Genomic DNA, 27538 nt, shown 5'->3' on the forward strand with positions numbered 1-27538 from the left:
CGGCACTTTCTACCTCTAATTAAAAATAAATCAGGTTGTGCTGAACATCTCATGACCCCAAACTTTCTGTGTTGTTTACAATGACAGCTCCCAAACTCCTCAACTACTTTGCATAAATGAAAACTACAATCCAATTATACTGCAGGCATAATACAACACATGAGAACAAATGTACCAGGCGTAAATGCAGCATGGTTAAACTGATTATCATACAGAGATCACTATGCATTTTCATTCTAGGTGGCCATGTGTTATCTGTTCCGAGAGATTTACACGTGGACAGTGCACAGTACCAGAAAACATACGAAAGCAGCAGCGTTTTCTATGGTCTGCTATTTTTGTGTGCGGGAACTGTGATGACTGGTCCTAGTTTGATTTGTGGCCAGCTTTTATGGCTTTATGACTTTTACTTCACAACCTGTAACTCATTAACTTTAAAACACTGTGATTTTATAATTTGCATTCTCATAAACGGAGAAACACTGCGAGGTCCCAGAGCAGGGTTTAACTCTGACCTTCATTCTTTATAGCTGATCTTTCAGCCTCTTTCAGACTTTTTCAGAGTTCATGCACATGATAGGCCCACTCCTTTGCGGCCCACTCCTTTGCGACGAAAATTACTTATTAACAAGGGAACGCACTGTCGTAGACACAAAGCACCCGACACAAAAAGTGCAGCAATTAAGTGAGTGAATGATCCTGATTCAGAGTTGAGTTAAAAGCCGGCTGTGATATGGCAAATTCTGTTACCCATTCATTCAAACATTAACTTTCTCCCAGTTAATATGACCCAAGACACACATGCCAGGCTGACTTTTTCTACAGCGCTCTTAATACATTAACTGCCTATCAACTCCTGCTGATGGCCATTACTTATGCATATGCTCACTGGGACTTGTGATTGACTGAAAGAATTAATCAATTCATCATTATGCTAAATACTTGCGGCGTCCACAATCACATCTAAAAATAGCCGACATTTTTTTTTCCACTCATTATGTGGTTGATAGTAGCACAATCACTCTTCTTAAAAATGTGGCTAAGGGGTTATTCTCAGTGCTAGCTCTCTGAACTGAGAGTCATGTCAGTGTTTTTCCACACCGTTCACGCCTACATCTGCAAGCGGATGCATTTACCTGCAGTTTATCTGACAGGGCAAACTAGAAATCTAGGTTTCTGACGTATCAGTTACCAGTCTGAGTGCAAGACCAGATGAGAAAATGAGCGGGTAAGTGCAAAAGTTAGCATCTGTGGTCCCTCTGTGTCTATCAGTGTGCCCATGAGTAAGTCATTGAGTCACAGGCTGCTCCTGTTGAACTACAAAGTGGGCACGAAGGAACACCGCTTACATTTAGCAGTTTCTAGAAGTGTACAAATATGAATAAGAAGCACGACTTCCTGAAAATAAACGCCTGTGGGTTTTGAGTATAACTGAAGGTTAAACAAAGGTGATTGTGCTGAGATAAGTTGTGGTAGTGTGGTTTCATACTGGCAAAGTATTATCGAGATTAAAGAGCTCGGTTAACAACAAACAGGAAAAACACCTCTTTTATTCTGAGCCCGTGCCACAGTTTTGTGTGACTGTAAAACTCGACCTAATTCTTTCACCGATGTTTCTCCAAGCCCGCCATCTTACATTCAAAGACATTAGACATTACGCTTTCTTCATCTGTAAATAAAAGTTACTTGAGCGTTGGTGTTGTAGAAATACAAGAAGCTTGAGATGAGTCAGCAGCAGCCTACTCATAGGTCTGTGAGCTGTGCTCTTAAAGTTGCACAGACTATTTAATATCTTGTCTTTTTAATGTCAGTGTTATAAGTTATGATCTGGTGAGTGTTCACTGCTGCTCTGGAGAGCAGAAAATTAGAGGAAAAAAAACCTGCCCTATCTCTGTACTGAAAATGAGAAAAGATGGAGCAAACAATGGTTGGGATACTCAGGAGATTATGGTTATAATTCCTGATATGACTTGATTATTTCAATAAACGTTCTATTATGCAGGTCTGCCACTCTTCCCAGAGAGAGCAGCTCCAGGTTATACATCCTGATAGCATCGCATTTTAAACCCAGTGGTTTATAGTGATGTCCCTGTGGTTTCCTGCTTACGAAGATAGCTGCTCTCTCTGGCCGATGGCACCAGATAAAGACATTTATTTTATTTTTATTCGTCCACCTTCTGGCTTTTGTTTTCTGAGGTAAAGTCACTGTCTGAGGTACGCTCAAAGTCCTGATGATATCACTGGATTATTGGGTTCCGACTACAAAACAACAATCTACTAAACAAATAAACTGTGATTATGCACTGATGGGTTTGACGGTACTGTCTGTTACTTGATCCACTGTGCAAATAAAGTTCATTGTGACTCTGTTTGGCCAAAATATCAGTGATAAGATTACAGTTTTCCAAGACTAGTGATAACTAAGCATTACATTTTTGTTGCTTTGCTGTGCAGTGAGCTATTGATGTTTAAAATCCATATGAAGGGTAAAAAAAATCTCCTGAACAGCAGAATGTTATTCAGCAGTGACAGAGCTCTCCAGTCTAAACTTAAGGCTACAGTGGAAAGCACTTTAAGTAGTCACGTCTATGCTGGTCAAATTGATCACTAATAGTGAATGATTATTACAGCCATATTTGTATATTTATTACATGGCTGTTTACTGAACTGGTTTTAAAATGCAGCTGAATATGCATGGGGAAACATTTTCTGTTTCCATCACTAGCAGCCAAGACTTGTTTCTTGATGTCTGAGTGCACTGCAGAAGGTAGCCTAAGGAACACCAAGTTTCGCTGCTGCATCCTGTTGGCTCGTTTTTGGCAGTTTGTCATAAGCTTCAAATCAGACTATGTTTTTCACTGAGAGGAAATAACTTTCTTTTTTCCATCATGATTTCAATGTGCCTCGGGTAGCCAGCTGGAAGCAGACAGGTTACAACGAGGCAAAGTAAAAAAAAATAAAAAATAAATAAAATAGAATTATCGTAGTTTAAAAAATGTTTTCAATGTGTTGTGTATGATGTATGAATAGCCCTAAGATGGACACTGTAAGCAGACTACTTGATTACTGTAAATAAATTATATAAAACATTTATATAGGAATGCTTCTGTCCGAAGCTTTTTGATCCATATAAGCAGTTGATGACTGTCACCAAGATGCATAAACATCACAGGAAAATGGTGTCACTGAAGGAGAGTGTTGTGATGTTTGCGTGCTCTTAATGCAATTTCATTTCCCTTTCATGCAGAACAATGGTTTGGTGAAGAGCTGCAGGCTCTTGATGCAGCTTGGACAAACCTCTAACATCCATAATGAGGTTAAACCCTTCACATTGTCCCTCATATCCTTCAAAACCCAAGTGGGGTCTCAAGTACATTGGACGGCACTCTCAGCAGTGTTGAGTTCACACCAGCTGAAATTACTGTTTGTTTGTTTCTGCATTACAAGTCTTTTCAATTAAAATGGAGTGGATCAATAAGACGCTCGGCACTTACCGGAACTGGCTTGCTCCAAGGCTTCCTGCTCCACGTCCATCTGGTGGTAATGGCGGATGCAGACGCGACTGTCTATCTGGTAGAGCAGGGCAGGACACAGGTAGGTGAACTGGCTGGGGGAGATGAGTGAATCGGGACTCAGGCCATAGTAGGTGAGGAGCTGAGTCAGGTTCAAACACTGGAAGGAGAAGGAGATAGTAACAGTGTAAGGGAAAGAAACAACTGGCTATATTAAAACTTAAGTAATTAAAGTTATCAATACAATAACATAAAAACTAACAGGTAAAACTCACCTCTAAACTTGAAACGTGGCTGTAAAAGCAAAGTATTTGGGCGAATGCATGACTGTTTGAACAATACTGACATTTGAACACTGGAGAGGAGAAGCGGACTGTGCTATAGAAATGGGCTGAAAACTTTCAGTGGTAGTTCCAATACGACAGCTTTTTAAAGGGCTAATTTCTATGAAACCCAACCCATTGAGACCTTTACAGGCAGAATCAAGAAAGAGTGAACTTTTTAATTCCACAATTCAGTTTGTACACAAACTTCCCAGCCTTGGAACCAGATGAATCTGGGAGCTCATGTTTTTTTGTTTGTTTGTTTGTTTTTTTGCTCTGGCAGATGCATCTGGTCCCCCTCTCGTTCAGACAGATTTCCAGGTGACTGGCCTTGGTTGGGCTAATCACAACAGTTTACTAAACATGGGACACACTTTACTCAAAATACGTGACAACAACCAAGATGGCTGCAGCTGATGTGGAACTTTCTGTTGAAGAACTATTTTTAAATTCTAAAGGCAAAAACGGCAACACTCCTTCACACACATACTGATGCACCATCACAGATCATCCCTGCACACTGTAGTCTGTTCACATTTGTCTGTTGATCAGCGCTATGTCACGTTTCATTTCTCTGATTTGTTAAGGTCTCTCCAATTGCACTTCTTGCCACTTGCCACTTCTATGAATCTGTTCATATTTGAAACACAAGCTCTTGATATAGAGCTTCTCGCTTGCCAAAGCTAACATCAGTCAGTGAGTTCAAACATGTCTTACCTCTTCATGCTGGTGAGCCGATCCTTCTGGGTGGTCAGACAAGGCGGGGACTGGCAACGTGGGGTTGGCAGGCTCTCCTGGTGCTTCTCTCTTATCTTTATGAGAATGGCTGTGACCATGACCGTGATCATGGTCATGATTGTGTTCAGATTGATGGTCATGGCTATCAGAAGCAGGACTTTTGTTTCGCCCTCCCTGTCCTCTGCCCCTGCCTGGCTTTCTCGGCTTCTTGGGCCGACTTTCTGTGGTGGCAGGAGAGGACTGCGGCACTTGAGGGACCTGGGACGGCTCCGACTGGGTAGAGGGCTGCTGTTCCTGGCTGAGTGGAGGAATGTCTGTGCCTGGCTGCACTTCGGGGACATGATTGTGGTCATGGTCATGATCACTGTGGTCATGGTCACTGTGGTCGTGATCGCTGTGGTCATGATCACCATGAGGCTGAGAAGACAGGTCCTTGTTAGAGTTCACCTGTGCCTGCTCATGTTTGTGCTCTTTGTCATGTGTGTGATCATGGGAATGGGCATGATCATGTGTGTCCTGCACATGCCCACCAGAATGTTTATGGTCACTACCCTCTGCTTTGGTGTGATCATGATTATGTTCTGCATCATGCCCATGATCGTGGTCATGATCGTGGTCATGACTGTGGTCATGATCATGGTCATGTCCTGTAGGTGCACCAGCAGCTGGACTGGCAGCAGTGGTGTGCTGGGTGCATCTTGTCGGAACTTGCTCTGTGTGTGGATGGTGGGTGCCAGGCTTGTGGTGTGGATGACCATGCCCGTGACCGTGACCTGCACCACGGCCCTCACTGGTGGATGAGTGTGAATGAAGCCCCTCCTTCATATCCACTAAGTCGAGGTGAGCTACATGGTCATGGCCAAGCTCCTCGTGATCTAGATCTACCACCTTCACCTCACCCAGACCCAAACTAACCAGCAGACTCTGAAATCCCTGGAAATCTAGCCGGTCTTTTTGGCCGTAGCGTCTGAAGAGCTGCTGGATGTAGAAGCGTTGCTCCTCTTCTAGAGCGTGCCCTTGAGGATTGTTGGACTCTGGGGACAAAGTGGCTCCTTTCACGTACGGAGCCTCGGAAATCTGCAGGTCGCTGTGGGCGTGGTTGTGGTCAGCATGGTGATGTCCGCCATGCTGATGGTCATGTCCTTCTCCATGGCAGTGGTTGCACTGATGGAATAGGAAGGTGAGCACACACAGGAAACAGAACTTGGTGTGCACGTGGACTCGCATTGTCCCCTTACTTCTGGTCCCCTGCCGACACAGGAAAGTAACAGTATAAGTAACAGCTTAAACAACAAGGCAGACTGTTTTACTGGTGTATTTATGTTCCTATATAGTGCTCCTCTAAATGAGAATTTCACACCTATTTCACAAATGAAAGCAGGTTTTTGTAGGAATGGGGTTTTTTTTGGGCTCTATCAAATGGTTTCATGTCCGTAGTGTCACTCACACTCTGAGCAGCTGTATCTTGCTCCTTATCACCTCACTCAATTCAAAGACCAAGACGGCAAAAGACCACGGTGACTATGTTACTTATAAATAGTTGGACTGATTAATGACCATGGCAATCTCGGAACCCAGTCTGATGAAGATAAAGCCTCTTGGGGGTAACAACCAATATTTTGGGCTGGTCCGGTGTAGCCACTGCAGAAATCCAGTGAATCCAGTCAAGACTTCTTCTTTTGTGTACCAGTCATTTCGGCAAATGCGGCTACATTTAAAAAAAGCTAATATAAAGCTAATCAAGCATGAGACAACAGTCGATGAGTTCCTGGTCATGATGTCAATGGTTAACCATTGATCGGTTAACCATTGAGAATATTTTAAACCAGTTACACATGTTGGTCTACAGGTTGGATTTTTTGCTCCTTAGTTTACTGCACTGCACACCACCCAGGTCTGGCAGGAGCTAGCTGTTGTTGGTGCTGTTCATTTGGCCATTACCACTAGTTACGCTGTCCTGACCCAACAGTATTGCTGTAGAACGTGCATGTGCCAACCCTCCAGTCTCCCCCAGCGAGTAATCAGTTCAGTTTTGAGCCGTAAAACCTCCTTTAGCATTGTTGATATGTTACCACCATTCGTAGTGTCAGCGCGGCTAGTGGTGCTAACATAGTAAAAGAAAAAACTGACATTCCTAGTTCAGAGATCAGCCAATGTGATCAAACATGATTGGTCATTATTACTAGGACTGCATACATATGCTGATATCTATTTATAAAGAATATGGCAATGGCAACTGTAACTCTGTATCATGTTTGGATTTTTTACCAGGTGTGTAAGACAAGTAAAATGTCTGATTTTTCATGTGATTGCTCAAAATGCTCTGCTGTCTAGACCTGCTGATAAAATGAGCATACTGAAAGTTAGACTGAACTCACAATCACAATATTCATATTTTTCTGACATTGATTTCTATCTGAATATGGCAAATATGTGCAAACATCACACAAAATAATCAAATTGATGTCCAATGCAAGGAACTATGCATTATATCAGGAACATAAATCTTCACGTGTGAAACATTTGGGATAATAACTTTGGACTTTTACAACATAATAAAATCACCTCAATAATATTCCATTTAAAAGTCATTACTTTTAGTATGTATTTGTTTAGTTTGTGTTTTGTACTGCCTCCTGTGAATTTGTTGATGAGTTTTATGTATTTTAAATGCTATTCTAGGGATGGCCATCACAAATTAGCTTAGGCTATAAATGCCGTGGTGTGTGGGTTTATAAAACATATGCTAATGCTACACATTTGCTCAAAGTAAATTTACAGCACACTCAAAATGCTAATTGTTAAAAGACAAGAGGCAGAGTGATTGCTTTTACTTTGACTTTTGTGTGGAAACACTGTAAAAACATGTATGTAAACAGAACGACCAGTATCAGATTGAATAATCCTGAGGTAATTAAATCAGTGAACAATAGCAGCCTTAAAAAGCCCAGAGCTTCCCTAGCAGTGATGCACACTGACATTCACCCATCTCAGTGTCACAGGGTCTGCATTAGTTCACATGTGATTATATTAAAAAAACCCACATGCACAAAAAAGATTAATAAGTCTGCATAAACACCGCCTTCAAACCACCTAGACGGCTACCTTTAGCTTAGCATAACAGATCTAATAACTGAATTGGGGAGCCTTCTGGAGCACAATAAACTCTCTACTGAGAATTGTGTAACAAATTGCTTGTTTTCCCCAACTCTAAAAAGCCTGAAGCAGCAATATCATTCCAGTCAAATGATCCTCATAAGGTCTCTTGTGAAGCCCGTGGGTGGTTGATGCGTGAGGGGTGAGGGTGGGGGTGGAGGAAGAAGAGGAGGAGTAAAGCGAGGTCAGATGAGGAATACTGCTGGATAATGGTAAAATGGCACACAACGGAGACCAGACACACACACAAACACAAAGGCCTTTGGCAGCCAGCTTGTTAGCAAAGTTTATACTGGATTTACAGCATGTGCATCTTGAGGGAATAGATTTGTGCTGTGCAGACTACAGATACTGGGCTAAATGTTAAAAACAAAGAGGGTGATAGATCCTCCTCACAGTTGTCAAGGCGAGTAACAACAGATTGCACACTGTCGGCTTGTGGGAGCAACAACAAGAGAAAAAGAGCACAATATGTCTACATTGATTTCTTTCTGGAAGCAAGAAATTCCAAAACTAAACTCAAAAGAGAGGACACAGAGAACGAGTCAAAGATCACTTAAATACCACTGCACAAGAGCCCCATTTAAAAACAGAACATATCGGTGATAGAGTTACAATGGACCACTGTTACTTAGTGTTTTTGGGAGAGCGTAAAAAAGCACACATTTATTGCTCTAAAGTGAATCATCCAACAAAAATACACCCCTAACAATATATTTGTTTCACCCCATGAAAATATTTTACAGAGAATAAAAATTCAAAAAGATCCAGCTGGGCTTTAAACTAAGCTCTTGTTTATCCTTCAAAGCTTTGATCATTGTGCAGACGACATCAACGGCTTATCAGCTAATGACTATCAGCCTGTTATGGACTTCCTTCTTCAAATATAACAAGATAAAAAACTTTTGCAGAAACAGTTTTCACTAATATTGTTTAATTTCTACGCAGTAAAATACTTGATGTAATATTATATCATTGGTAATTTATTTGTCACCCATCATATGACGTTGCTATGCTGTCACTCTTTTTTTGCACACGCTACAGTTATAAAACAGCCAAATTAAACCCAACTTTTACACTTTTATAATGAGCTATCCAGGTTGTAAACTGGAAGGCGCAACTTAACTGTAAACTGTAAACAAATCAACCATTTTAATACCACACCAAATAAAACCGGTCACTTAACACCGACTTCATTCTGCTAAGTTACCTTTAGAAACTGGAAGCGAGGCTACTTACCACTGTGTGCCCTTGGTATGGGTGGTGTGTGAAATTAAGTTTGGCCAAGGAGCAAATGATGCCGTACTGACTCAAGGCTGCAGACGTTAAGTGCGGTTACAAGCCTACTTCACGGCTGTCGACAAGACAGTGTTTATAAACATGAGACAGCAGTGACCTATGAACCTCACAGCAGATAGGTTGGTTCAAAAACCAAGGACCTATTTTTGAGAGCACACCCTCTGAGCAGCTACAGAGTCTGCTGTGTTTTCCTGATTAGAGCCTTTGTTGTGTTTGGCCTTTAGGGGAAACAAGAGAGTGTCTATTTAACATGAGAATTTAATCGTGTGTCACTTAAACCACAATCTATAAAATAAGCATTACAAATCAGTTTTTAATGTAACTGGATTTTTTTTCTCTGTATTGAGACTAAAAATGATCTTATTTCCTGTAAACAATCACAACTTCAATACTTCATACCTTAATGAATGAAAAAATAATCTAGTGGTATGTTTGTATCAAAGTGATCTTAATGCAGGAAACAGCGTGTTATCTACACTGATTTACAGAGCTGTCACTGATGTAATCACAATTTGTTTCAGCACAACAAGACAAGTATAAATTGCACAGTGAAACACAATAACTTGGTATCTCACCGTAATACGTCTCCTCCTGCTTGGCCCCCAGTTCCTGTGCTACTGTGTGAGGGGTTTTTCCAACTCTTCTGAAATATGCACTCTGGAAAAATATTACAGAGGACAGAGAGGTGAAATTCTGTATCATCCAGACACCATTTTCACTTCAAGCCAGTACAATATTTCACTTACACACTTATCTGACAGAGTGCTCATAGACTGGGTATCTTAAAAAAATTAAGATACCAGTGCCAGTCATAGCACCCTTAAGGTGATATTGATACCAACAGTACTTCATTCGATATCAATAATGTGAATGGAGTGACGTGTGGTATAGTCAGACTTTGGAATATTTTTGTAGCATCTCCACACGCTGTATTGCCAACTACATCAAAAACTCTGCACTCAACTTCCCCACACCACACATTGTTCTGGTTGTAGCCGCTGCTGAGGGAGTTTGAGCCCAGTGGGTGAGAGTCATCTGACTGCACACCCACAGTTACAGGGATAACTGTTAGCATAAAACAGCTAAAGGTTAGGGTAAGCTAGTAGTTATTAACAGAGTCAAGCCGTTTCGGTATCAGGGTGAATTTCCAGGATCGTTCAATGACTCTTCCTTAGACGTAAGCTGCTGCTGCTATGTTAGCTCCTGCTTACCCGGCAGACGTTGAACTGGGTTCGCTGGGAGGAGAGCAGCTGCAGAGACGGCAGCTACTGAAAGTCAAGAGACAGGACCATCTGGGATCAGACCCCTGACGCAATAAGCATCTGGACTGGAAGCGTTTCAGTACTACTTGGTACTGCGTAATTTTCAGTCAATACCTCAAAAGTAGGGTGGCACGGTGCTGCAGTGGCACTGTCGTCTCACAGCAGGAGGGATCCGTGTTTGCACCGCCAGCCGGCTAGATCCCATCTGTGTGGAGTTTGCATGTTCTCCGCATGTCAGCAGGGGTTTTATCCAGGTTCTCTGGCTTCCTACCGCAGTCCAAGGACATGCAGGTTAGGTTAACTGGTGACTCTAAAAATTGGCCGTAGATGTGAATGTGAGCGTAAATGATTGCCAGTCTCTGTGTGCCAGCCCTGTGATATAAACCATCCATGGCTGAGAATGAATGAATGAATGACCTGTGGCTCATTTACAAACTGCAATGGCAGTAGCTTCAGCAATATTATAGGGAAAGCGTATTTGTATTGAGGTTACAGATTAATACCTCAAACCTGCATAATGCCAAACAAAAAGTTTGAGAAATTTTAAAGGTACTTTTATGGATATTTTGAGATTTTGCTTTTTAATAATTGGTCACTCATTACCTTTATTTGGCTACCAATTTAAGAAGGTGGTTCTGTTTTTTCCTGCCACTACCACACCCTTCTCGCCCCAAACGATTTGAGCATAATCTGGTTATTTATTCTGGGATTCACCATATAAAGTGTATGCATAGTCACTTTTTATGTAATGACACTTCTCTCATGTTATGCCCCACCAAATAGCATAACTAACTTGACTAGGTATGACATTAAACAGTCAGCAATCATTCATAGAAATTGTTAATGTATTTTCCAAATCTAAGCTCTTTTGCTAACAAGTGTCTTTCTTTTAATAACTCGAACTTGAAACTTGCACAGATAGAATAGAACAGTATTCACAACAACATGCTTTTCAGTATGTGTGACCTGTTAGAACTCTGTTGGCCCCATTATTGAGGCCATGATGGACCTTTATCATTGATCACATGTTGAAATGTCACAGTAGGAAAATCACAGGTGTAAATAAAATTGGTGATAGCTGAATTCCATTTAGCCACTTCAGTTTCAGAGTCCTGAAATTGTTCAGTTTTTACCGAGACACCTGAACAGAGTAGCTCTATCACTAATGATAACACCTGTGCTTTTCCCACTATGACAAGTCAAAAAGTGGACGAATGGCTCCATTCAATAACCAATCAAGGTAAGAGCACAACAAGCGACTTGACAGAATTGGTAGAAGAGGAACTGATGCAATCAATTCTGAGCTACTGATGTTAAAATGCAAACCCAGCTGTTCGATATCTTAAGGTAAACTTTGACTTAAAAAAACTGTTGTTAGGTTGTTTTGTTGTTCTCTGATACTGTGAAGTGTTTCTATGATAAGTACTGTGATGCGTGTACAACGGGGGGCCTGATCTAACACAGGTGGTCATTACCACCTTGAACAACAACAGCTCCTTGTGAACCTTGAAAGGTATTCATTATCATATAATGCTTCAGTAACAGCCTTTTTGGAGGAATAGGTATAAAAAGCTGCAACATTTACATCTTATTTTTCCATTGGATATAATGGTGGCGGTGGCTAAAAAACAGTAGCTTTGTTTTTAAGGATTTCATGCAAGCATAACTTCATATGTTGAAATGAGAATACATGTAACACTGTCACAGAGTGACGTTTCAGTCAAATTCAATAGTAAATCATAGTGTATGAGGTACATCAATAATCTTTCTTGTGTTAGCTCAAAGAGAGTACTGTTTTGCAGAAATACATTTGGTTGTGGTTTTTACTGCCCTGCAGCAAGCTTTAAACTACAATTACAATTACAAATGTCTTGGACAAGTATACAAACAACTGCAATCCTTTTGATATAAAGGTGCTTGTGAAGAAAGAATATACCTTAATGGAACATGAGGATACTTTTTTTTTCCAGACTGCAGTTATCACGAGTGTGAATGTGTTCTGTCAAAACCATGTGTCAACTGACCTGGCTGAACGACTACAAAACTTACCTACAAAGATCTTATAAATAAAGCTTATTCCAAAAACTTTTTTCGGTACACTACTCTCTGTTTCAAAAATATTTCCTCGTGTCTTTTCCAGGTTAATGACAACAGAACAGGAACCCTGTTATTTCCCTCATGAAAAAAAAACAAAAAAACAACTGGCTTTGACCCTTAAGCTGTTTCATATGACTCTCACGCGACGGTACACATCCTTCCCATCAGTAGCAAGCCTTTGTCTGCAGGGAAACTAAAGGAAGAGTAAAGGATAAAAATCTCTCTCAGCCTTTTGGTTGCAAAACAAGTAAAGTGTAGTTACATGTTTTGTTTTTGCAACTGATCCTTTTTTTGTCACAATAGACCTTCTTAAAAATCAATCAAGCCAATAACCATATTTGCTTTAGAAAAATGGGCTATAACCCCCAGTAGAGCTTTCTCTTAATGGTTTCTAGCAATATTTGGTATTGTGTGCATTAGTGATTTGAATAAGACGTGTGAGAGAGAGGTGTTGATGCAGATCTGTGAGCCTCAAGGTGATGGTTACATCAGAAACAATTAAGCTTTCACTTTTTTAATGCCAGGGAGCTATACAACCAAAAGCTGCACAAAGTGGGGAATGAGAACACGATTTGTTCTGGAGTCAGACGACATATATGCAAACATATCAGAGTGGAGGGTTTCTTAATAAAGCCTGAGGTGCTCAAGAGAGGGCAGATGTCAGCTGCCACATGGGTTCAACTCACAGCAGATTGTCTGTGGGAATCTTAGAGGACCTAAATCTGCTGTTGTATCATGAAATTCAGAAAAGTAAGAGACAGATGAGACACCGGAGTGAAGTGACATATCTCTGCTGACAATCACTGAAGACAGCGAGAGAAATAACTGTTTTCAGCTCACCCCTCAGTGTTTCCTGTAAGCATTCATTCAACAGTGGTGAGGCCACACGGTGAGACGTCAGCGACACGGGCAGACAGAGTATGAAATCATCATGTCTTAGCTCAAGTATCCACAAGAAGGACAGGCATCACCTTATGTATACACTTTGGTAATTACATGGACAACCACCCGCTACTGCTTCAAAAACACTTACAGGAAAAAAAAAAAAGGCTGATCAAGGTGGTCATTTTGACACGTCAAACCAGCAATCCTCTGATCAAGAGTAGCTATTCTGTGGAATTTGTCATGAGCTGTGCGGTAGGTCTCCTGCAAATCTCCTGACTCAAGTACCAGGCACATTCACAGTCATGTTAAAAGCCTTTTGACAGCCAGCCTGATTATAGCGCTCAATATGACAGACTCAGCACAGGTAGTAGTTGGAAGACACACTGTATGTTAGTACGATAACTTTTCATCAACTTAATATTAAGATAAATCAATGGCCAAGAAAAGTCCAACCTATCCTTAAGGAAAATGAGGCTGACTTATCCTATCGTTCAGCAAATACCTTGCAACCCTCTGTGGTATGAAATTAGGCTGTGGCCCACTGTGACACATGCAGGTTCACATAAAACCAATGAACACAGGCCACAACTTCCCAGAACTTCTGACTGACTCAAACATCCTGTTACACGACAACAAATACCACATCAAGCTCAAGTTTTGTAGGTTGAAGCCACTGAGTTTAGACAGTGTCACTGAGGGAAGATGCTGTGTATAGTCCTGAATTTCTTGGGTGGAATCAAGGAGCTGCGATGCAAAACAGCGAGTGCTCACTGTGGCAAGGTGCAGATGCACGGCTGATGCTCTGTGGCCTGGAAGCATGTTCATCACAGTGTAAAAAGAGGCTAAGACCGCAAGGCTAGACAAGACACAGACAAGTAAACACAACAATCAGCTGAGGAGGAGAATACTGTGCAGAAGTCAAAGAAATAACACCTTGGCAAAACAGATTGCTCCTTACCTGTTTTGAGGCTTTTGAGTTCAGTGACTTAACTAATTTGTACAGGGAGGAGGGAGGCACAGGGAGGGAATGTGTGTGTCTGCGTGTTTGAGCAGTCAGGGAGCTGTGTCTGGGATCAACCACCTGACCAGCTACTCATGGTGTACATCTGTGTGTGTGGCTACTGTACTAATGGTGACAGTCTGCCCATTTTACCACTTCACCTTGGTGTAAAGCAGCAACTTGAAATGTGTAACATATACTAAAATGCCACCATTGTTATCCCTGAGCCCCTTGTTTATTAATACAGTGAAATGTCCTTTAAACGCATCCTCACCAAGTTTGCAGAATCATTTTAAGCTCATACATCTCATGTCAGCACTTCAACTGACCCAAGCCCTGAGCTGACATACAATACAGATGCCCAACATTAACAGTGTTCAACAATAAGCCATTATACAACAAGAAATTGCAATAGTGCACTGTCAACAAAGTCCCACAGGAACGAGGCTGTGGTTAAAATGCTCTTATTGGTTAACTAATGTCACCAAGCATGACTTAAAATGCCCTGTCTGCATAAGAGACTGTACCGTAAACAGCTGGTGTGTGGGAATGGTGTTACATGCGCAGCAGATTGTCAACACTGTGAGCGCTAAAACAAACTGACCTGCCAGGCCCATGTTTACACAACTCTCATAAGAAACCTGCAGCTGGCAGCAACAGTGACTTTCACCAAGGGTATGTACTATAAGGTATCAAGGTAGGGTTACACTGAGAAAAAGTTTAAAGGGACAGCTCACCCCCAAACCAAAAACATATCTACCTTATTCCCAGCCCCCAGTAACCTGGAAATCCAGATGCCTCGCCCCCAGCAAATTTGAATTTGCACTGCACGGGAATCTGGCTCCGACGAGCAGAGCCCACTGAATTGCCAATCGGACCAATCAGATCAGTCTATCTGACAGAGGCGGGCTCTGGGCGGGCGTAACATGACGACAAAGCTGCGCTGAGGAGTTGAAAAGTAAACATCCATGATGGCAGCTGCCGAAGGACCGCATCCATTCAATTTAGCTTTGGAAGAAACCCTAAGCCAACTACACTTATCTTTTTCCTTGAGAGAGGAACAGAGGACTGCCTTAGAAGCCTTTGCTTCCAGGAAGGATGTCTTTGCTGTTTTGCCGATGGGATACGGCAAAAGCATAATATATCAGTTAGCCCCACTGTTGGGCAAACAAATGGGGCTTACTGCAATGAATATATCACCTTGTTTTTTGCTCTGATTGGCCATCGTGCTATCCAATTGAATGCGGCAGCATTTGAAATGCCTCAGTTAGTGCTGCCCCTTGGGTAGGAAGGGTGTATCGGTGAGGGCCCTCTCAAAGCATTGGCTGTCTTCCCTTTCAAACGAGCATTTTAGCCATTAACTTGCCCTACTACATTTGCATATAGTTAAATTTAAAAGAGCCAGAGCTAGCTTACAGTAAACATCTACTCCTTCTAAAAGATGATTTACGATTTCTTACGACTCATAAACAGACACTAACACATTTGGCGAACATTTAACATAATTCAGTATGAATTTCAGCTCCGGGCGACACGGTGGTGTGGTGGTTAGCACTGTCACCTCACAGCAAGAGGGTTCCCGGTTCGATCCCGGGTGTGGGAGCCCTTCTGTGCGGAGTTTGCATGTTCTCCCCGTGTCAGCGTGGGTTCTCTCCGGGCACTCCGGCTTCCTCCCACAGTCCAAAGACATGCAGATTGGGGACTAGGTTAATTGATAACTCTAAATTATCGGTAGGTGTGAATGTGAGCGTGAGTGGTTGTCTGTCTCTATGTGTCAGCCCTGCGATAGTCTGGCGACCTGTCCAGGGTGTACCCTGCCTCTCGCCCGATGTCAGCTGGGATAGGCTCCAGCCCCCCCGTGACCCTCAAGAGGATGAAGCGGTTAGAAGATGAATGAATGAATGAATGAATTTCAGCTCCATGTGAAGTGAATGAACGTAAGGATTCCTAGCTAATGCTCACACAGTTTACACAATTTCAAAACTACTGATTTATTAAATCTGAGTTCTACTGAGTGAAACATGACGCCTAATTTCGCAGCAGACCTCGGTATTATCAGCAATATAAAGTAGTAGTAAAATAAATAACTTTGGGGATTCGTTTCATGATATGGAAAAAGTACGGTAAATCAGTAACATTCTCAGCTGAGATGACTGAACACATAATTCAAGGTGTGCTACTAACTTTATTTTCTTATGCAGGTTGAGAATGCAGTCAGACAGGGACAGCCAGGGACAGCCAGGGACATCGTGTGCTAACACTGAGTGACTGATCTGTCATTCTCAGTGTCATTCTCTTTTGCAAATTCTGATTTAATACTTCTCCGCTCCCAACTCTTTTGATTTTATTATTTATTATGTCATTCTAAGCATGCGAAAACATAGTGTATACATTAGGGTGTGCACGAAACATCACAAATTACATCCTGTACTGATTTAGTAAGGAACGGTGCCTTTTATTTTTCGGAACAATCTGGTATTAATGTTGTACAGTACAGGTGGCAACCTATTTCTCTCCGTCAGTGGGCGATGGAAACTGTACCTTTGGTTCGAGAGACAATCCCTTTTTAATCTGGGTGTATGTTTGACACTGACAAATCAACAAATTTAGCTTAGTCTGGTTGTTACAAATGTTACAGATGTAGACAGAACAACAGGTACTAGAGCTCCACAGGGACATTTAAGAAATTGCTAATCTAACATTAGTTTAATATCTGTTAAAAATGAGGCAGTATGTGCTAAACTGAAGGCAAATTACCTTCACAAAGAACCATCATACGCGGTTAGCCACCAAGTTAGCCACTGAGACTAACCCTAGAGAGTCAATGCGACTAACTGCTTCCACTACCCATAATCATTTCTACAGTAGCACCCTCAGGAATAAGATGGATACTTCATCTTACCTGTAGTGTTATTTACAGTTGAATGTCTGCCTTCTGTCAAATACATGAAACTGCTCACAACAAAGTCTGTGGATTATCTTTAGTAACCGGGTCATGATTTCAGGAAAGAGACATTGCTGTTGAGTTTTTCCAAATGTATTGTTTGGTACTTTGAGCACCACAAACTGAGTGCCATCTAGTTCTATTATACTGGAGTGAAGGTAGACATCTCTACCTGCCAATGTCTTCAATTTTGCATTGCACCCCAAAACCTCTGGTTCTTTAAAATGTTTTTGTTTTTTTAAAAGAAGATAAAGTGGATCTCTAATTGAGGACTGATTGTTAAGGGTCATTTTACCTGTGAGCCTCTGAGGACTCTGACATGGAACCAAGAGACAGATGTATGCAAATTAAGCTCAACTAAAGATGTAGTTAATGAAAATATTGAATGAGGCCCTAACACTCGGGCACTCTTTTCTACAGATTTTCCATCACCCTTCTGCCCATTAATAACAGTCATCAGGTACTTTATGCTGTTTTGAGACTAGACTTTGTACCCTATGCCTGATGGTATGTTGTGACATGAGATCTGAATCAGAGGATGGATGATAATATCAGCAGACAAATTGCCAAAGGCCATTTTAGCTCATTATAATCCATATTATAATCACAAACACAACTGCATATTGATAAACACAGAGGTTATAAATATATTAAGCAGTATACAAAAACATTACCCAAAGCAACTTTAGAGTAATTTAGGAGTCTGTAAATCACATTAGTAGCTGGGAGATGCCCTGCTATTGTGTCTTTGTTCCCAGTGGACCTGAAACAACAGAATTAAAGAAACCTTAAACTGCATACTATTCAGTTAGAACAAAACTCCAAGCCTGGATAGGATGGATGCAATCCTGTGTTCATTGTTTCTCCTTCCTTTGTATCCCATTGTAATCCAAAAATGAGCAACAAAACAATTCGTAAATAGTTACATATACAAGCCTGGGTTTTCTATCCACATCCAGTAAGCCTACTTTAGATGTTTAGCAAGCAAAGCTGAGACCAAAACACCATTTCAGCGACATCGTTCTGAGACAGTGTGCATATTTGATGTGAAAGACAAAGTTGGTTGCATTGTATTACACAGAACAGATAAACTCATGAGATCCCATCTGTAAGGGTTTGCTGAGCACTGCCCTGCATCTCAATCATACAAATGCACTTGTTTGGATGTAAATCTTATGTACTCTGGGGGCTGTTTACTGCATTATAAAAGGCAACACATAGTCACATAGCACTGTAAGCGTTTTCAAATACACAATGACACAATGGAAGACTCTGCATAATATCCTTAAGCTATACTTTTAAGCTGTTTGCTGCAATTATAAAGCGGTGCTCGTATGTTGTAAATAAGATTTGGTAATGCAGCTCATCACTTAAAGGAGAATTCCACCAGTATTGCACATGAAGGCCACTTTACTAGTCATGTTGAGCTCTACTCAGCCTGTACACACGGAGCGGTATAATGTCTTCTGTGGCTTTGAAGGAGCTCTGTCAAATCTGAAGAAATATCTCTGATGATGTCATTAACTGGGCCCCTGGTCCCACGTCATGTATGTTAAAACATAATTAAGGTGTTGAGTCCTGCATTATTCATCTGCTTGGTGCATATGAAGGTACAGATTACATACATGGTACAAATCAATTCTAAATTGCTACAGAGAATTTACATGTCAAAACTGAAGCTAATCACGTTATATCAGCCCAAACCTTCTATAATCCTGAGGGCACAACACTTCTTTGTCCTCCTTGTTTGACTGCAGTTCACAAGAGGGTTAATACCAGATGTTCCACAAGAAAAATTGACACTGGCCCCAACAACAATTAAAAGTCTGCTCTCCTTGCGTTATTAAATCATTTTGATAAAATGCATTTATAATAAGTGCACTTGTAATTATGGAGTTCTGCTACTTTTGTAATGCTTTGATTACCTCTTTAATAACTGATAGGATAGGATGCACACTGGCAGCTTGTTAATTGAAAGGGGATATACAATGAACTTTTCTTGGCCAGGCCAAAATAAAACTACATAAATTACTTCATATTTTGAATCAGCTTTGTTTATGGTTCTCCATTCAAATGTTGCATAGGTTACTTTTTCATCAAACTTTCTAAACAGTTAAAAAAAATCAAATGCAATTTAGTACCAGGAGCTCATGTGACATTTATATGACTGATGTGTGATTTAATTAATAACACACACTGTGTAAGCCACTATCCATATACTACAGGGGGTTACATACAATTTATTTCAAGTTTGCACATAATTTCTCTAATTTGGACACTTTATGACAATCATCATAGTTTATATGAGGACATTTTTGAGGATAGGAGTTGTTTAACTTTGCTTTTAAGACCTCCTAAAACAAATAAACATATCACTGGTCACATCCTGAACAAGCCTATCAAATGTCAACCTACAGCGGTTACGAAATTCTAGAGGAGCTGTATGTGACATTAAAGCATATCTATGATGCAGAGTCTGGGCCGGGATCATCTGCACACAGCTGTCAACATGGAGGTGGCTGAGCTGGCGGCTGAGCTGGCAGCTACAAGCTAACGATGCTAACTCCATAAGAGTGCTAGCAATGGCAACAGTGCTGACAGAGTTAACATTGGGTCATTTAAGTGCACCGGTGCACTTACAGGGAGGGCCAACTGTTTAACTGTTTAAGTGGAGCATAATCTGTCAGCCAGCAGCAGCAGTCAGCTGATGAAACAAGAAACTTTGGCCCAGGGCAAAAGCCATGGTAGCTTTCCTAGTTGACAAATAATTGGCTACATGGACAATGATGTTCACAATTTAATTTTATATAAGCCTTACTGACATTCATCTGTTCTCTGTCTTATCAATCTCTCTTAACCTGTATGTGTTTGTATAGACCACATGGACGTGGTGACATAAGAGCTGCTCACACAGCTGAAATTTGAAAAATAACTGTCAAATCATGTGCAGACTCTGCCTTCTTGGCGTGCTGCAAGCATACATCAGCGTGGTAATGGTGCAGACCCAATATTAACCCAGGGGGTAACTAGAGGGTGGGCACTTCGCTTCAACAAGGGTAACCACTGTATCAGCGTAATGCAGTGCGGTGGTGATTAGGTAGCCTGTGGGACACACTCACAGGGATTCACATGCACGCGCAGTCAGACCCACTACCACAGTGGTAGACAGAGAGGCTCGGATTACAACACACACAGAGGGAGCGTGATTTCCTTTCCTGCACAGGACACCATTACTGAACTACATCTTTGCACAGCAAATGGTTGTTTGCTGCTATATTAATGCTCTGAATGTCACATATAGCTCCTGTATAATTTAGTGGAATGGCCTTAGTTAAAATGACAGGGTTATGTGACTGAGTGGAGTGAAATAAACACACATTCACAGATTTTTTGATTGTATTTCTGTAATGAAAATGCTTATTTAAAATATGATATTCTGCATGCTCTATGCTCTCACATCAGCACACAAGTGTTATTTTACAGCCTAACTCTTAGCATAGTTTTACTCATGCAGACTCAATTATGCTCTCCCAAATTTGACTTATATTGATATATACACCTGTTACAATGTATGCATCAGCTGTGACAGTAAGATTTAGATGTCACATTTACATATGACCAAAAAGCAGCAACAAAGCATGCCCTGTCCGCCCAATAAGGTGGGTGAAAATGCACTTTAATGCGGAAAAATGCCATTTCAAAAGCAGCTTAATCACATTAGTTTGCTGTGATTTTCAGACTAGCAGCCACGCTGGTTAATGAGGAGCCCAGCAGCGATACCGCCCATCAGTTATCAGTCTGGTCAACGGAGGGGGCTTGAACACTGCACGTGGTGCGCATAATGCAACACTGAGCACCACTCTTTCTCGTCATTGAAACGTGCCTACAACACAGCATTCAGCGTTCAAACCGATTAAATCACCAGCACACAACTAGTCGCCAACATCCATAGCTAGCCCCGTAAAGCCTCCTGAGGTACATGTTCAAAGACAGCCTGTTTCTTTTGTTAGAGTCGCCCCTCTCGGACATGCTAACGCTAACGCTAGCCCATAAAGGAAGGCAACACTTGAGCCAGCTAACGTTAGCTAGCAGACGAGTCACAGGAAATTAGCTCACAGCCTACAAAGAGCAAGGATAACAAATGCTGTCTGATATTCCGTGACAAATGTTCAACAATAGAGGTTAATAACATCTACACGTTGTGGCAAACGCTGCCCGGGTCCATGTTGTGGGAGTGAATGACAACAAATGGGTTTTTTATATAGTTACCTCACTCGAGTGCCGTGTGCATCTCCTCTCCGCTCGGTACCAAAAAAAGAAAACTGCCGTGTGGTTTACGTCAACGCACGAAAGGCCTGGCACTCACCAACGGCTCTTACGGAGTTTCCGTAGAATCCAGGCAGGGGCGGACCAACTGTCTGCGCTATCTACGCAGTGCATTGAAGAAAGCACTGACGTTTCTTTCCGCCAGATTGTGTCTGGGCTGTCATATGACTGGCTGAGGAAATGATGGTCAGACAGCAATGAGCAAATGCCACAGCAGCGTCATCAAAAAATACACCCTCTAACTTGACTGCATGTCACCTCTGTTTTTTTGCCATTTGTGAACAGTAAGATGAGGTCATAACCCCTTACTGGGACACTGACCTTTACCTTATATGGTCATGCTGTCAGACAGTGCACCACAAGTTCCTGCAAATGTATATGATTATTCCTTAAACTTGAGTTTTCATGTTTTCCTTCGTGTATAGTGTAGTCATTTACATCAAATAAATAAATATATGATAACATTAACAAGATAGAAGTGAACTACTAGTAGCCTTAGTTTGAACCAACCATAATAGCCATAATTAGGACAAAAAGGGCAAAAAAGAGGAGAAGAAATAGGCTACTGCAATCCATCAGACAGGAAAAGGAGAGAAGAGGTAAATATTCGAGCTGAAACAAGCTGAATCTGACTTTCTTGGTGTGAAGGTTCCTCACTTATTCACTTACCAAAGTTTTGAAACTAACACACACATAACAGCATGTTTTTGTAGCCCACAGACAGACAGATAGATAGATAGATAGACAGATAGATAGATAGATAGATAGATAGATAGATAGATAGATAGATAGATACACATTAAATAGAATTAACAGAATACAAGAAAAAAAACCTTAGCATACTCTATAAATATAACATGCATTTCTATAGAATATCTATTGGTCCTTGTGACGGTGAAGTTGAACCAGTCTGTTAGAGAAAGAGCTCCTCCTGCATTTATACTAACGGGAGCCAATTAATAGTGTGTGGATTATTTTTATAATAAAATATTATATATATTTTTCCTAGTTTCCTGTTATTTTGAGCTGCAGCTATGGAATCAAAGTGTAAAAATAGCAACACTGTCACTGTGGACTACAATAAACTTTGCACAAGTGTTAGAAGCTCAGTTTCAAAACCAGTGGAAACAGAGCCCTGGAACAATGAAATTATTCTACTGACCTATAACAATATATTGGCTACTTTTTTTTTCTTCAGTGATCTGATTGGTCAGAGGTCGGAGTGTTGACAGGCTGTGATCCAACACTCTGAACATAACCTGGTCTGGAGCAGGTTATGTTCACTGTTCCAAGCCACTCCATAAAATCCTCTACCGGCACTCTAAACTTCTCCACCTGCCCATCACTTACTGCAGAGTCGTAAAAAAAACCTCTACAGGTGGCATAACCAGGAGTTGCAAATCTGCAGTGAACAAGGTGAAAAGGAAGGGGGAGAGCACAAGCTCCTACTCCCAACCACCATTTCAGACTGAACGCTGCCCAGTTGGACAAATGGCAGTCTTCCTGTCAGGTAGTCAGTAATCCAGAAGATGGTGGATGCGTCTCCCTTCATCGCTTTCAGCTTCTCCCTCAGAAGCAGTAACAGGTTGGTGTTGAAAGCACTGGATAAATTAAAAAAACACGATCCTCATATTTTAAATAGTTCCATTAAGATGCTGGTGAGCTTGCTGGTGCAGGTAGATGATGGCATTGTCCACTCCCAGATGAGGCTGGTTGGCAAACTGCAGAGGGTCCAGCAGTGACTGACAAATGATAAACATCTCAAGAAGGTTTTTCATGATCGAGTCATAATAACGTAATGGCCAAATGCAGTGTTGTCAGTCTTGGAAATCAGCTTAAATAATGACCAGATTACCACTGTGGCATGTGGGGCACATGACCTGGGCAAGGTGGTAGCTGCCAGGTCATATCCTGGGTTTTGTGTCTGGGAATGTGGAGATTTTAATCACCTTGGAAAATTGGAAATTACACCAAGTGTGTTATTTAAGGATGATTCTGGCACTTTTTACACTTAGCATTGACTGTTTTTATGCAAAACATGAAGTCTTCATTTTTCAAATTAGAATATTACAGGTGGATCCAGTATTTCTTGACAGGAATCATATTCCTGACAGTGTGGGGAAAGCTTTAAAACTGCCTTCAAACTATCAAAATGGAAAATAAAATGCACAGAAAGTATAATTGGTCAGCTGAATAAATAAATAAATGTGACAAAATAAGACATTTTTCAAGACTTGTTTTGCACTGCGGGACTGGGACTCATGGACTCAAGTATTTTCATAATCCTGAGGCCTTGAGAAGTTTAAGCTTCACGATTGCACGGAAATTTATGTAAAATTTGAAACATGCAAAAATATGAAATGATCTGAGGAATAAGTTTTCATTTATTTAAACTGTTGTGTTAATGAGTGTTTTTAAGCTGAGACATGGCTTGTAAAATTTAGGGCATTTGGAAAAACTCTTAACTAACTTAAGTATCTCTTTCAGAACCCAATTATGTTCCAAACACACAAAAATGTTGTACTTTTCATGAATATCTAACTCATATCAATGACTAAAATGACGTTTTAAAACACAATGCATATATATACTGTATATAGTATTGTATTAGTCATCACGGCTCAAAATATTCTCAATTTCTGAAGTATTCCCAGAAAACAATATGTTGAAAACCTGAGATGAATATTGTGTGTTCATAATCAATAGGATGCATTATAAGATGATTGTATCATGAGAAAATCAACCGTATTTCCCAATTTGTTTTCTGGTGATATTCAGATATTTCTGAAAAAAGAGCACAAGCTATAAATCTTTTATAAGATTTTTTGACAAGTATACGTAATTTAACATCGTATGTTTACTTTAAATACAGTTTAACACAAATTATGTACTTTAACAATATGATTAACAGACTGAAACTTGCCTTGAGCTTCCTCCTTGCCTCACAGTCAGCCGCACTTGTAAAAAAAGAGGATGTGGCTCTATTGCAGTCCATAGTAGATGATGTGGAACACTGTGTGTGGTTTATAGAAATTCAGTCAAATTAATCTGTACATTTGGGTGGAGACAGATGACAGTAACCACAGATCTAGACACCCTAGGAATGGTCTATCCATTGGAATGAATGGGGAAACTGAAATGACGCCCACCATCATTCCTGCCACAGCCTGCATCATTTAAAACCTAAGGCAGCAAAGAACTGGTTACCTTGAGTAAACTGGACACATGCACACCGTCATTCTAAACTGACAGATGTGTGCTCAATGTTTGCAACTAGCATACTGCCACATCCCCATTTCTCTAGCTATATAAGGAAAATAATCCCAGATCAATCTGCCATCTTCCTCTGAAATGTCTCTGTAGCCAGGAAACCCATGGCAGACAGGATGTGAACCTAGGATGGTACTGGGTGAGTGTGGTGCGTCTGATGACTCATGCTGTTTCTGGGAATTATATAGTTGTAGCAAAACTTGTCTTGGCAGTTGAAAAGCCATTCGTCACTCTCTTCAAACTTGTTACGTTGGTATCTGAAGACTGTTCTTTCCTAAAGGGACAGGCTGCAATGTCTTCCAACAAGGCAGATATGCCATCTTAACACCTACATAGAGGTGAATCTGAATATTTTACATACTCTGCATACCTGTTACTAGGCCACCACTTAAAGTTGGCTACATATGCGCATTTCCAGTGAACTAAAAATTTTCGGATCAGTTGATCATTACAGGCCAAATCAGTAAAAACAATGAAAACCTTAACGGTTACATTTCAATAAGGGCATTCTCATATACTCCAGTGTAAGCTTATAGTAAGTTAACATGTGGTAAATTTGCTTTTTGTTGTGTTTTTATTTATTTAAGGCATTTTTGCCTTTATAGATTGGACAGCTATTGGAAAAGATTGGAAAAGCTAGTGAGACCTAGAGTTGAGATTTTTTAAATCAAAAATATTTTGTGTTTCATGGTTTTAAAACCATTGTAATGTGTATCTGGTTGCGTGTGTTACAGGTACAAAAAGATACATATCAAATGCTGCATGCTGCTATCATTTACNAAGGGCCACAGGCTGGTAGCCCTGTACAGCCTTGTACATGGGGCACCTGCTCTGTCCACTAAGCCACCGACGCCCCCTTTTTGTTATTTTTGACATGTTCAAAATAAACAAATAAATCAAATTCATGGTATAAAAAAAGTTGCCTATTAAAGCCTTTTTTAATGGATGTGTTTCTAATATTTAGTTAGAATTTGTGTGTTTATATTTTCTAAGACAGGCAGGCCTTCGTCATTTGTGCGTACGCATGGTCTGAGCCAGTAAGATATTCAGGTAAGAAAATATTGATGATGAATCCCGGATTTGTGTGTAAAACCTTTGTACAGATTTCTGAGTACGCACTTTCTGTCAATGAGGCCCACTGATTTTCACTTAATTTCCCAAGATTCTTGAAGCCAGAGACAAAGATTTTAATGACCACAGGTTTAAGTGTGATAGTTCATTTTTGACCTAATCTCAAGGTCCACTTATTAGCTTTTTCTGGAGTTTTCAACCACATCTCACTGTCTTCCTTAGCACAGGAAGCTTGCTCAAATCATCTTTTATCCACAGCTTTTAATCAGTACAGACAAAGATGTTGTTGAATGCTCTGGGAAAAGCTAGTAAGACCTAGAGTTGAGATTTTTTAAATCAAAAATATTTTGTGTTTCATGGTTTTAAAACCATTGTAATGTGTATCTGGTTGCGTGTGTTACAGGTACAAAAAGATACATATCAAATGCTGCATGCTGCTATCATTTACCACACTTGAAATCTGATGCATTACACAGAGTTATAGTCAAAAGCAAATTTTTATACATTACACACAAAAAGCATCACAAAGTACAGTTTAGTATGTACAAAGTCACATGATGCACATAGTATCCACAGAACAGCCATGGTTGTCGATTAGCCAACAACTGTTGATAAATTTAAGATGCTATATGATACGACTGTTGTGTGTTTTACTTACAGAAAAAGAAGCACAAGTAGCTAATGTCAGTGGGAATGACTTATTAATGTAATTTACTTAACATCACTTTAGATACATAGAATAGTATATTTGTGTAACACTGTGTGCCTCAGGGGTTCACCAGTTCTGTGCTGATCCCAACTTTGACCTTTTTGCTTGGCCTCATATTTATTCACATCTGACTTTTTACACGTTATTTCCAAGCAATCAATAATTTGATATGCAGTGTTCCAAGAAATCCATCAGGCTCTGAAATTCATGTCATAATATGTGGTATGGTAGAGAGAAGGCTTTGGACCGCTGACCTTCACTGTCTGTGTGTAGGTGGTTGTGTGTGCTTCTGTGTGTGCTTGTGTGTGCAGGTGAGTGTGAAGCACTTGGCCGCTCTGAGCGGACACACAGCTAATTTCTGTCGGCCTTGCACCAGCTGGGTCCACTTCCCGGCTCCTCCCCACCTCTCGTATCCCCCTCTCATGTCGGCCGTCTCTCCTGATCACAGAGAGATTAATATCAAGTGATTGGCAGCCATGTTCTCACTTAGCACTCCAGTCATGGTGCCCCAGGGTCTCTGCCAGTCGTAAAGCAATGGCGGAAGTGCCACTGTGGCTTTCACTGTCATTTAGCCAGTACCCAGCCCCAGCAGACAGAGGATGAAAAGTGCCAACGACCGCATTGAATTATGAGCTCGACTCAGCCCCAGCCATATATACAACCCGGCACAGGGAGCTATTTCCTGCTGAAATGCCTCTTGCTGCAGATTACTGAGGTAATATTTCCTGCACTGCAACTAGAGTGGTTATGGTCCGCAGGCAATCTACCTGACGCAGCTTTTGCCCACAAAGTGACGACTGGCATGAAAGGCGAGGCATTGAGTCCTGCTGGAATTGCCCTTTTTTATCACACGGTGGTTAAAAGGGTGAGGTGATTCTTAATGAGGACAACAAGTGTAACTTTTCACACCTGCCTGAGGCCAGGAGGGCTCGAACAGCTATCATGT

At 40.9% G+C, this 27538-nt stretch overlaps 1 protein-coding gene across 3 annotated transcripts in view; it reads right to left on the reverse strand.

Annotated features, from left to right (window-relative positions):
* slc39a10 (solute carrier family 39 member 10) overlaps nucleotides 1-21637 on the reverse strand; it is a 36265-nt gene extending 14628 nt beyond the window's left edge. The window contains exons 1-4 of one of the 3 annotated variants that reach the window (XM_050048074.1): nucleotides 21486-21603; nucleotides 9604-9685; nucleotides 4553-5821; nucleotides 3495-3672 (exon numbers count right to left, since the gene is read on the reverse strand). In XM_050048074.1, coding sequence (XP_049904031.1) covers nucleotides 3495-3672; nucleotides 4553-5800 — 1426 coding nt within the window. In that variant the 5' untranslated portion in view covers nucleotides 5801-5821; nucleotides 9604-9685; nucleotides 21486-21603. Of the gene's footprint in view, nucleotides 1-3494; nucleotides 3673-4552; nucleotides 5822-8968; nucleotides 9095-9603; nucleotides 9686-21485 lie in introns of those variants that run through there. The other 2 variants (XM_050048075.1, XM_050048076.1) reach the window with 2 other exon arrangements.
* Between the last annotated feature and the right edge of the window lie 5901 nt (nucleotides 21638-27538).

The sequence above is a fragment of the Epinephelus moara genome, chromosome 7 (assembly GCF_006386435.1).
Source record: "Epinephelus moara isolate mb chromosome 7, YSFRI_EMoa_1.0, whole genome shotgun sequence".
Classification (NCBI taxonomy): Eukaryota; Metazoa; Chordata; class Actinopteri; order Perciformes; family Serranidae; genus Epinephelus; species Epinephelus moara.